Source organism: Ciona intestinalis, chromosome 1, assembly GCF_000224145.3.
Source record: "Ciona intestinalis chromosome 1, KH, whole genome shotgun sequence".
Taxonomy (NCBI): domain Eukaryota; kingdom Metazoa; phylum Chordata; class Ascidiacea; order Phlebobranchia; family Cionidae; genus Ciona; species Ciona intestinalis.
The window spans coordinates 1,290,682-1,302,469 of record NC_020166.2 but is presented as its reverse complement, the minus strand read 5'-3'; the positions used below and the strand labels follow the sequence as shown (position 1 = coordinate 1,302,469).

Here is an 11,788-nt window from a genome sequence, read left to right as displayed (position 1 = left end):
GCTTATGGTAACTCCTATATGGTAGCTTTAAATACAGATATAAATATAGTCTATGCCATATAGGGAAAAAAGAAAAAGAATTTAAAATCTGAACCCTAGAAAGTCACGAAAACTAATTCTCCACTAAGCTTGGTAGGCTATTTTGTGTGGTTATACACGGATCCCTAGGAAATAGTTTCCAATAAGTTTCTGAAGCCATAGGTATTGTTAATACCTTAAAAAACGTTTTGATTTGCTTATCTATCAAAACTGCACCAATAAACGATAAACCGCTGATAGGCCGGGTTTTCCCCATAAACGAAATATTGCATTGTGACGTCACAGTGCCCGCGAGTGACGTTTATTACAACTTTGAAATTTGATTTTTTAAACGTTCATAACTTTTAAATTAAAGCGATTTTTCACAAACTGGCTGTTAATTTAGCATCAGTAGACATAAAACTTTATTCTTATGCAAAAAACTGCGCAACCATGAGAACCGTGGGCCGGACTCTTTAATGTCAATAAATACTTTTAAAAACTAAATACATATCCAGAGTTAATTATTAATTACACGACTTGCCCCAGTTTTTCCAACGTGCAATGAAATCTAGTGTTATTAATTAAATTTCGATTTTTCTATTACTATATTTTTCTAGGGTTATTAATCTAGATTTTTCTATTACTACATTTTTCTATTCCAGAGCCAGATAGCCACGGTGGGCCACCAGTTGGATTTTGGTGCACACTTGAAGAAGGTGGCAGATGTCCGTTGACTGGAGAGTATTACGTTCTTGATTATGATGCAAGTGATAAATGGGGAATTGGCAAACTTGACCTTTTCATGCACTAAGCCGTTAATGTCTTGGAAATTTAGTTCAAATCTGTTCCCCTGTGTTTCCGTATTTTAAATTTATCTGTGCTTGGAAATATTCCCTGATGTGGCAACACTGAAAATAAACTTGACCTACAAATAGTTTGTATGTATTTATCTAACTAAGTTAACCAATAAATTGATGGTCCGAGATGACTTTGGTGAGAGCATGTCTCAAATGTATATGTTCTTGAGCAAGACAAGCCGAATGCTCCAACCCAGTGGTTGGTAATGGTTTCTCTAAATTGTCTGATTGTCTGTCATGTGTTTCAAATATTAAACCCCTAACTGGGCATAAAGTGTTTGAACCTGAACACCCATTTATAACCACTGTTGCTGCCCTAGCAAGCAAAGATAAAGAAGTCGCATTCATTCAACTGGTAATAGATCAGTTAGAATATAATCTAATTACATTGACTTATTCATTTTGCTTTAAAAAGTACTATGAACACAAAATCAATACACAGCACAGTTAAAACAGCAGCATAAAACATGATATTTGATAAATGTTTTTGCATGATACAGTTTATATTACAATGTGAAAGCTATGGAACCAAGAACGAGAAATTAGTAAAACCTGATAATACTACTGCGAACATATTTTTGATTTAAGATACAGTTACAGTGTTGCTAAAACGACTGCAATAAATTACACAGTTGAAATAATATAGTGAATATATGTGGCTTAACTTTTTACATAGGTAGTTGGTGTACAACAACAAGAAACAATTACGAAAGCAGCTTCAACAACAACAGTTACACTTGGCTTTTATGTACCTTCTCTATAATCTATGGTACTTTTTTAACAAGAAACAAATTAAAACTTTATAGTTTATAATAACTGGTGCTACCAAGCATATTAAAAGTGAGTAACCCTGCCTCTCAGATTGGTGCAGGTAAAAAAATAACAAAATAACTTTTTTAGATTTATAATACAAATTAATCCAAAAGATTATGGTTTAAATGATAAAACTAGAAAGTTGTGCATGAAATCTTAAAAGTGGATTTAGTTTGACTTATTTCTATCATCCGCATCAATTGCACACAAGCGAATAGAAGCGTCCATGAGGTGTATGATACTGATCAGTGTCTTTACTGCCATGATTGGGAATGAAACAAAGAGACAAACACGAAACAGACTCACGCCCAACACTGTGATTAAAAATATGATGGGAAAACATTGGTTAAGACGTATATTGATTGTATTGTGCATACAAGATTTATACCAGAAGGTGCAAAACTGACTACAAGATCCCTAATTCTACTTTATATATTACTAGTACAGAAGACAACATTACAATATGCATACAGTAAACTAAATCATAAGGTGACAGCTAGGACTCAGTACAAAACATGTGTTAAAAGTTAAATGTTGTATTTTAGTTAGAACTATCTTAAAAAAAACTCTAATTCTCCAATCTTACATTGAATATCTTTTCAACTACCAATACATAGTTAAGCACTGTTATGCTTCACTGGACTAGTATCTGTTTAAAACTTACCAATAGGCCCTTCGGTGAAATAAAGAAGATAGAGCATGGAGTAGAACAATTCATTTCCAGCACACATGAAGAACAGAACAGGCTGTAAAAGAAAATATAACATAACCTTTTATTCATTTTTTGTATACAGTACTGAAGATTAGTTGAATTAAAACAATCAGGAAATGGGAACTAGCAGCAAAACAACAGCTGTTATAATCACGCCTTGGTAAATCAAGTTTAAATAACCAATCATGGACAAATATTACAGAGGCAACTTTGAATAGCTACTTTTTTAATTTAAAAAAAATCAGTAGTGTTTTGGACATTATTTCGATTTTTCAGCAGATACTTAGAGATATACAAAGTAGCTTACCCTTGATGTATAATAAACCTTCATGATTGGGTTGCTATCCAATCCCATTGATTTATGGCTTGAACCTTTCATAATAGAGACATGGAGGTGCAACCAATGGCAGATGATATCAATCACTAAGCTGGAACATAATCTCTGGTAAATGCACTGTATTGAAATTGGTGGGATATATATCTCATATACAATGTAGTTTTTAATGTTTCATTAAACAATATTATATATATTTTATAAACGTTTTTTTATAATTCTTATATTTAGATAGATAAACAAGATACATTACTGAATGGGCTATAGTCCTTAAGGCAATTGATCGTCATTATTTAATTTTCTATGATGACTGAATGGACAGAACTCTGATTTTTTTATTTTAACAAGCTGATTTCTAAAGACCAGAAATTTTTATTTTGAAAGTAGTTTATATGAACTATAAAAAGTTTCACCATAGAATTGGTTTAACTTTATTACGTATCAACAATATGCTCTGTTTAAAATTACAATTGCTAATATTATACCTCATTTGGAACAAGAACATGTATTTGGGATAGAAGTAACTGAGTGTCATCACCAGTGTAGCAGTACTTGCTCTGTCAGTCAACTGGTCCAACATTGCCCCAAACTTTGTGCCCTATAAAGAAAATATATAAATAATGAAATTTTTATTATTAGTTTTTAAATGAAAGTTATTTATCCTTGGGTGTTTTGTTTCATATACATTATGTGTACATTTACAAGTTACCACCTATAATGTAACTTGTGTTTTTAAAACTGTTTTACTGTGTGGCAACATGGAGTATTAAACTGTTATCCTTTGGTTACCTTACGATTAGCGAACCACTGAGCCACAAACCGATTTATGTTTAATAAAACAACATTACGAAAGCTGACCTGGTTAAAAACTCTGGCAGCATATCCATCTATTGCGTCCAAACCAACGCTTATGACGTAACATAAAGAAGCAGTGACGTAATCAAACGGCATATAATAAGCTGAAGCTATAGCAAGCACTATACGGACGTATCCTGCAAAGAAATAGGGTAACGGTAAAAATGATTGTATTGCCACACAAACAAAAACTTACCCACCAATTAAATTCGGTATGAAGAGCATAATATCCTTGACTGTAGTTGCCATGTTGGTGAGATTGGAATTCAACTTTACCTTGCTAGTAGAACAACAACTGTCTGTAGTAGTCTAAAGTGAGGAAACGCGTAACAACTACGTAATTGAGAAACGCAAAGCTCGAGCGACCAATTGTTACGTTTCAAAACAAACACAATGCAAAATGGGGTGTCTATAAATGAGGCGAAGCAGAAAATTGCACCCCTGTTCTTTAAAAAACAAACATTTTTTTAGCAAAACTCCAGAAACATATTATTCACGTAATAAGGGTCTTGTAAAAAACAATTTCTTTAATGTTTGTTAGTGGCAAAAAACTATATTGATTTTAATTCTTTATTTATTAATTGCAATATCACGGTAAATTATGAGTTTAAATCCTTGTATCTTTATTATAATATTTTAACTGATATTTTCAATAAAAAATAATAATTAAAAACAGGCATATGCAATACTTTTTACGTCATAAGATGTCTATGTGTTTATTGTTACGCTGTAACTATAGAAACGGACAACTCGAAAACGCTATTTGTTCGGCGAGTGTTTGTAATTGTTTTGTCATTTATTTTATAGTTTTACCACAGTATATCTTAGTCAAAGCATATTTTCCGCTTTAAAATTAGGGTATATTGATCAGTAACGCCTTATGTTTGGGCAAAGTGACGTATAAGTCTGTTAAACTTCTGTTTTACTTCTGGCGTTGAAATGCAAGTTTGCTTGACCGAATTTATTCTTTTAGTTTGTTTACATATGTTTTGGCTTTGTTTTTAGATATTTAGTCTTGACAGAACGTATTATTAAAAAGGGGTTCCACACTTAATACTATCTGTAACACGAAAAATATCAAGACTATAACCATGGACGATTCGAAAGAAAACAAAACACAAACAGAAAATACGTCGGATCATTATAAAACAGACAATGAGTTACCAGGCAGATTCGAGCACCCAGATTGGATAAAAGGATACAGGTATTTGTCTTTATAATATATGTGATCAAAAAGTGGTATAGGTTTTCTCTGTATCTGTTTTTTTTTTATCTGTTATGCGCAGAATTAAAGAGACAACAAGATATATAATAAAGATTGTTTTTACCAGTGGTCACTAAATTGGTTCTAGTACCATAGGAGTTGAGGTAATAGGCCAACTCTGGCAAAAATTACAGATTCCATAACGTGCCACGCTGTCGGATCTTACCTGCGTAGAACAGAGTAAATCCTTTTTTTTCACTTTACTTTACGTGTTCTGCTCTTTCTAACCCCCTTTTATTCCCAGCACTAAAGACCCGCACCCAATTTACCGAACATCAAACATGGTGTACGGTTCTCGTTCCCCGAGCGTCCATACGGTACCTACGTCATTCAAACCACGCACACAGAAGTTTTCTACACACCTAGGCCTATGCGGGATGTATAAGAACAACTCACTTAACACCTACATGGAGAAAAGCACTGTCACGGGGCCGGACAACGCCGGACTTACTAAAATGAATCCACTCAACTTTCATAAAAGTTTTTCCGCCAACCCGAATGTTTAAAGACAAACTTTGAAATTCAAAATGGGCGATCGCATTCCGGTAACTAGATTAATACTGTACTACCAATTTGCCGTTATATTAAACGGGATACCTACATTTACCAAATAGGAGTATAATTTTAATATCCTATATGCCTTAACACTATATAGTGTTAAAATGATTAACTTCGTATGTATCTTATAAAGAGTCCAGTTTAAGACGTGGACCAGTATTTAAATTATATATTTTGCTGTTACACTTTTGATGAACGCTATAACACGGCCTACTATCTCTATTGGCCGTGCGGGTTTATATTGTATTGATTTTATGTCAAATATATTTTATCTTGCAACAGTTCTGGTGTTAAGCAGTGTTGGTAGGGCAGAGGAAGATGGGACACCTTTTCATTCTATTTTCTCGTCTCATTTGGTAGTAAACAAAGAAAACTTAAAGAATTATAAAATCGTATTTTTACGACTCACATAGACAATTGTTTATTATTTAAAACACGATCAGGTATTTAAATATTATGTGCTAAAGGTGTCGCATCTTACACCACAGTACTATACATAGAATGCCAACTATATAGTATTTGTTAAAAAAATATGCAAAATACTCAAGAGTGGACATTTTAGCGGCCGTATTTTATACATTTAGTACTGATATCACCAGCATAGACACTCTATGATTCGACCACGTTGATTTTATATATTTTCTGTATTTTAGACATAAAAGTTCATCCTTGTCTGAAGCAATCATTTTATAATGGAACCTGCCCGAAGTTAATGCGGCACCTTGATATATTAAATCAATATATTATAAAAAGCTCTAATGGAAAGCAATATGGTCTTTAAACTATAGTGATAATTTAAACAGGAAAACCCGGTCGGCGCCTATTGTAAAAGTGTTCGTTCATTAAAATGAAACGAGCTGTGCTTGCGCTTTAACGACTGCCATTTCCGTTTGCGATGCTGTAATTAGGGAACGACAACTGCTCGTAAAGGCATCAAATACACAAGTCATCTACACGCGCATGTAATTATTGGCATTTCTTCTCAGTGTCGTGTGTCTAATTTGCAGCACGTTAAACCAATAGCAGAAGGCAAGGTATAGCATTTGGATGCTACGGTAAAGTTCAACAGCCGCCTAAGGGCTTCGACCAGACATGTACTTTATTATGAGAGTTGCAGGTTTAGGATTACAACCAGATTTAAGTTGCTCTGTTTTTCCTTAGCTAAACACACAGATATGACTGCTGAAAACAAGACATAGAATGCTTATAGTAAAGTTGAAATGGCTGTCTGGACATTGCTACCGTTTCGAAAATGCAACAGAATTTTGATCTTACTGGCAACGTTGGGCGTTATATGGAATCAGATACGAATCATTGAACGAATTTCGTTCGCTCATAGCCTCGAACAAAAGCTAGACGACATAAGTGAAAAGGTATTCCAGGAATATAGCGAGGATTTATGTGCGTATATCGAACACTAGAACAACTAAAACCCTTGCGTACGAGTATTTAATAATAAGAACACATGTAGAAAGTAAGCATGCTGTATAAGAATTAGTGCAGACACAAAAGCATATACAAGTACCAACGGAATTACAGTTTAGTAAAATGTTCCATATTGTTAAGAAATATGTATAGTAGGGTGGGGGAAGATGGGACACCTTTAGCACGTAATATCCAAATATCCTGATCGTGTTTTAAACAATCAACAACAGTGTATGAGAGTCGTGGGGATATGGTTTTATATTTCTTTGAATGTTTTTTTTTGTTTACTATGTTCTTTGCGTAATATTTATACCTAGAATCGAGACTTTGTCAACGAGATTGGAATCCTCACTCGGAGATTGAACTCCGCTTCCCAGGATTGGGCTGAAGCCAAGACGTCAATCAAAGAGTTGGGGAGGGGTGGGTACAAAGCAAGGTCGTTGGTACTGTGGGGGGTGGGTGAAAGTAATGGAGAAGATAAGGAGGTGAATGAAGTTTTTAAATTTTGTGGGGTGTTCCTGGGCTACACCTTAATGAAACTTCATATGCATTGGGTGTAGAAGAAGATATTCATCTTAATAACTCGACAGTGGGCATGAGGTGTATGAATACATCATGTGTGCCTGGTGTATAAGAAGACACCCATGTTATAACTTGACAGTGAGCAGGAGGTGTATGAATACACCATGTGTGTCTGGTGTATAAGAAGACACTCATGTTATAACTTGACAGTGAGCAGGGGGTGTATGAATATACCATATATGTCTTATGTATACGATGACGCCCATGTTATAACTCGACAGTGAGCATGGGGTGTGTGAATACGCCATGTGTGATAGAAAACAAGAATACACAAGTTATGCAAAACCTTTGTATACTAAACAGGAATGGGTCATTGATCTTTTGGGCAAGTTCCTAAACGCGAGAATAGAAGCAAAAGATTTGGAATCTTACAGAAGAATCGGCATTCGTAGTCTTGCAGCGCCAAGACCCCTGTTATTAGAACTCTCGAGCGCCGTAATTAAGGTAACGAAAGAAAGCATAGGTGCATGAATAATTAAGCACGTATTTTCAATCAAATATTAACGGTATTTAAAGGTATTGCATATGGTTGTAACAAAGATGTTAACAGTACTTGCCCAAAAATAAACTGCCCAAAAGAGAGAAATTTTTCCAACCTAATATACTTGAGTTATCTGAACACTTTAAAACAAAAATATCTACTTTTCCACCTTGTATAGAGAAATCTTATGTTAGCAATTTCTTCACAATATTTGTATCCTATATTTGCGAGTGATGACGTCATCGAAGATTATGACGTCACCGATAAAAGTTGTACGATGAATATCAAGGTATGGTATTGATATTTTAAAATATTTCTAAGAAATATTTGACTTGAATAATGTTCATATATTTTATATGGCAACTTACGAGTTACTGTATATTAACATCCAGCAAGTTTTTATAAATAATTTTTTGTTTCAATGGCTGTCATTTTGCAGCCAATTCTTTTCTCAGCGACTGTGACCAAACGAATTAATAAAATATATGTAGTAATTCACCAATTTAACGTGTAGATGGTATATGTGAGCGATATTACGTATTCAAAGTAACCGCATTTTTATACCTTGACAGTCAATAGGTGCAGCCACTGAAATAGCAACAGTTGGTGGACCATTTGGCGCGGTGATAAAACATACGTCATACATTGATGACGTCACGAGAGATGACGTATTGAACACAACTATAATCAGGCGTACGTAAGTATGAGACTTTCAAAATGTAACTTATTATCTTAGCATGGCATGGCGGGGAAACGACAGTTGTTCTTACACAAGTGTTCTGTTTCATACATTTGTGTCTTTCTACCACGCATGTAACTTAATTGTGGGCCATTGACTCTGAGAGATTTTTGTTATTATTTAATGTATAGCAGAAAATTTAAACAACTCATAAATGACCACTTTGTTGGAGCAATGATTTCAATTGTAATTACGCAGACCTGACCCTCGTGTATGGATAGCAAGACGAGATTCAGGGAACCGAGATTTACTGGAATATCGAAGGTAATGACTTCATTATACATATTTATTACTGTAGGATGAGATGAATAACGTGACCACATAATATCTATGTTTTATAATCGTGTTTTAAACAATTAACAACGGTATATGGGGGTCGTGAGGATACGGTTTTATAATTCTGTGAATATTTTTGGTTTACTACCAAATGGGACGAGAAAAGAAAAACTGTTTTAAAAGTGGAAGGATAAAATCTTTCTTTGTGTTGTTTTTAGTGCAGAGGATTTACGTAAAGGTGTTGTCCCGATAGCGAATTACACACTTCCCTACCCGTGGTATGGGACCGGCCACGTCATTGTTTCTGGTTGTCTCATATACGTCAGATCTCGCACAAACTTCTTGGTTAAGTAAGTTGGAATAACTAACAGATGCTGATACATACTGATGTACTTAAAGGGTGAGGGAAATGGCTGTTTGACCTTTTCTCGACTTTTTCCTGACTTTTTTCCCCAAACTTTTCCTTTTTTTCGACTTTAATGCACATAGTACATTAAATAATCTTACTATATTATACCCTATTTTAACATTCACTCCTCCAGATACGACCTGCAACTAAGGACCATGGTCCGCTACAGACAACTCAAACACGCAAAACATGGTGAACCTGGTTCGGATAACGAGGGGTGTCCGTATGAGTCCGGTCACCACTCCGAAATTACATTGCAGGTGATTTAAAAATATATATTAATTTCATTAAACCAGCGTTTCATCTTTTTTTGGCAAGACTTGATGCTGTATTGAAATATTGTCATATTTGTAGCGAAACTTTATCTTAAAAAAACTCAGGTTCTTTTACCAAAGAGCCAATGTATAGCATATGGGTGTGAATGAAGAGTGTATATAAAATACTGTGCTAGTTATTTTAATACGTGTTCACTCATTATAGCTTTGCTCTTTTGTTGTTACTATTTATTCGACTTTTTCCCGCACATTTCATGTTTTACATTTTTTGTCTATAAATCACCGTAACAGGCGGACGAGTTCGGTGTATGGGCAACTTATTGTTCAAGCAGTGGCAGCAGCAATATGATGCTTGCATTGATAGATGTGGATACATTGAAAGTTATCAAGGAATGGGACACAGGTTGGAGAAAGAACTTCTTTGAAGCGATGTTCGTTGCTTGTGGAGTCGTGTACGCTATTAGAAAGTATGAACTTGTTATTTGTTAGTCTAACGTCGTGCCACGCAGTTGTATTTAGTATACCGGTTGCAGGTATGAGGCTCGACGTTGCTACCATTATAGGTGAATATGTGTCCATGGGCAAGACACAACGGCAATCATACCAAGTGGTTCCTAATGGGTTGTTCAAACTGCCCGACAGCAGTCATTAGCCAGCCACGCGAGGATAAATAAGTTAAATTTATTCAATATAATTGATTAAACTAATATAAATATTATAAAGTAACAATTACACTTCAATCTTAGGTTCGAGTCCCGGCCTCACCTGCAAATCAAATACGCTTTCAACACAGTTTCTTCAAGCGCCTTGAAGTCACCAACTAGTCTCTCTAGCTCCGTTGGTGTCGACAAATCATACGGACGTATATCCCAGCTAACCTATGATCACGTGGATAAACAACTCCTTATTTGGACAAGAAGAGGCAATCTGTTAACACTGCCAGTAAATTTTGATTATTATACTCACGATCGATTTAGATAGCGCTCATAAAAGTAACTACGTGTTTTAATATATACTGTGGTATATTACACTGAATTTCCAAAACAGTTCTTCTGGTATTTGTTTGTGTATTGACGTTTCAACGTTCTATACATGTCATCGTCATCAATGTTTTAGCATTCAACCTAACGAATACGAGCTTTATAGGAAGTCGAAACGGCGATCTGCAAATAAATGTCAAAAGAACTATTTTACAAAACAAGTATATACTTGTTTTTACGTATTATTTAACACATAACTCGTTATATACATAGCATTTATAAGTTATATCTTTCTAAATATTAGGAGCATAATTCATTGCAATCTGATTTTTCTTGTAAGTTTTTCAATGATATAAGTTTGGTTTACCCACAAATATTTAATTTATTTAACCAACAATATAGCCGTCGCAAGCTGAGCATTTCGTCTTGTTCTAATCACTTTGAGCCTGTATAAACGTTCCATGCTATTTACCTATATTGAATAAAAGTGTAATTCAGTGAAGTTCTCATTTAAATCTATATAGGACGACAAAACGGCAGAAACATGTTGCTGGCAACTGTGCTCGCGAGCGCCAGCGCCCGGTAGCGCATTAATTTTTTCATGTTTATGTATCAGACACAAAATCACATACTGAAACATATGATTAATTTATCTTTGTATAAATAGGCAAATTCGATGGTTCCAGTTACTGCTAATAAGAAAAATTGTGCATGGTGTAACGTAATTATATTTTATTTATAAATAATAATAGTTGGTCAACTCTGACCTGAATCCCAGGTCAAGTAGCGTGCCGTGCTGCACAACCTTACCCACGTAGAATAAATTGTGAAAATAGGAAGTTACAGTTTTGTTCTGTGTTGGATATTTAGTTTCAAATGTACGTCACGTAACAAGTTTTTTAACCATTGGCATATTGGAGCTGTTGCTGTTGTTGTTTTAACGAACGTCGCTACAGTCGACGAAAGGCGCATTAAAAAGGGACAAAAAGTTTCTGCTGGAAACGGGTTTATTAACTTGCCCTGTAAAACAGCCACACGCAAGCTCGGCTAGTTAGCGTTAACCAACTCGCTTAGAGGTGCAGATAAGACACGCCAAACATTGCTAATGAAGACGGACGACTGTTGCGGGCAGGCCAGGTTTTAAATTGGTCTATCCAGTCAGTCACGTTTTTTAAAGAGGGTGAAACGAGGTTAAAATAACAGTTTT

The 11,788-nt window shown here is 35.0% G+C and overlaps 4 protein-coding genes across 4 annotated transcripts in view; 3 read left to right on the top strand and 1 right to left on the bottom strand.

Annotated features, from left to right (window-relative positions):
- LOC100187533 overlaps window positions 1–956 on the top strand; it is a 5,342-nt gene extending 4,386 nt beyond the window's left edge. Inside the window, exon 3 of the mRNA XM_002120825.5 lies at window positions 684–956. Coding sequence (XP_002120861.3) covers window positions 684–832 — 149 coding nt within the window. The 3' untranslated portion in view covers window positions 833–956. The remainder of the gene's footprint in view (window positions 1–683) is intronic.
- A 283-nt stretch (window positions 957–1,239) lies between these two features.
- On the bottom strand, window positions 1,240–3,998 carry LOC100185166 (CDP-diacylglycerol--inositol 3-phosphatidyltransferase). Its single transcript, XM_002121406.5, has 6 exons — window positions 3,793–3,998; window positions 3,596–3,729; window positions 3,223–3,335; window positions 2,711–2,831; window positions 2,356–2,437; window positions 1,240–2,005 (listed from the first exon to the last, which is right to left on the bottom strand). Exons 1-6 carry the CDS (start codon window positions 3,839–3,841, stop codon window positions 1,860–1,862), a joined length of 645 nt encoding a protein of 214 aa, XP_002121442.1. The 5' UTR covers window positions 3,842–3,998; the 3' UTR covers window positions 1,240–1,859.
- A 579-nt stretch (window positions 3,999–4,577) lies between these two features.
- Window positions 4,578–5,695, top strand: LOC100182799 (UPF0691 protein C9orf116-like). The gene is made up of 2 exons (XM_002121712.4): window positions 4,578–4,796; window positions 5,101–5,695. Exons 1-2 carry the CDS (start codon window positions 4,684–4,686, stop codon window positions 5,360–5,362), a joined length of 375 nt encoding a protein of 124 aa, XP_002121748.1. The 5' UTR covers window positions 4,578–4,683; the 3' UTR covers window positions 5,363–5,695.
- A 686-nt stretch (window positions 5,696–6,381) lies between these two features.
- On the top strand, window positions 6,382–11,069 carry LOC100186694 (olfactomedin-like protein 3). Its single transcript, XM_009863836.3, has 10 exons — window positions 6,382–6,787; window positions 7,157–7,324; window positions 7,725–7,865; window positions 8,081–8,191; window positions 8,475–8,599; window positions 8,840–8,905; window positions 9,136–9,267; window positions 9,460–9,586; window positions 9,893–10,068; window positions 10,348–11,069. The coding sequence occupies exons 1-10, from the start codon at window positions 6,635–6,637 to the stop codon at window positions 10,580–10,582; spliced, it is 1,434 nt and encodes a 477-aa protein (XP_009862138.2). The 5' UTR covers window positions 6,382–6,634; the 3' UTR covers window positions 10,583–11,069.
- Window positions 11,070–11,788: the final 719 nt, after the last annotated feature.

Coding starts and splice junctions, on each gene's coding strand:
- LOC100185166 (XM_002121406.5), bottom strand. CDS start 3,841: ATGGCAACTACAGTCAAGGATATTATGCTCTTCATACCGAATTTAATT. Junction 2,438..2,710: donor AGGTTTATTATACATCAAGG/GTAAGCTACTTT, acceptor TTTCTTTTACAG/CCTGTTCTGTTCTTCATGTG. Junction 2,006..2,355: donor TTTCACCGAAGGGCCTATTG/GTAAGTTTTAAA, acceptor TTTTAATCACAG/TGTTGGGCGTGAGTCTGTTT.
- LOC100186694 (XM_009863836.3), top strand. CDS start 6,635: ATGGCTGTCTGGACATTGCTACCGTTTCGAAAATGCAACAGAATTTTG. Junction 7,325..7,724: donor GTAATGGAGAAGATAAGGAG/GTGAATGAAGTT, acceptor TATACTAAACAG/GAATGGGTCATTGATCTTTT. Junction 8,906..9,135: donor GATTTACTGGAATATCGAAG/GTAATGACTTCA, acceptor TGTTGTTTTTAG/TGCAGAGGATTTACGTAAAG.
- LOC100182799 (XM_002121712.4), top strand. CDS start 4,684: ATGGACGATTCGAAAGAAAACAAAACACAAACAGAAAATACGTCGGAT. Junction 4,797..5,100: donor GATTGGATAAAAGGATACAG/GTATTTGTCTTT, acceptor TTTTATTCCCAG/CACTAAAGACCCGCACCCAA.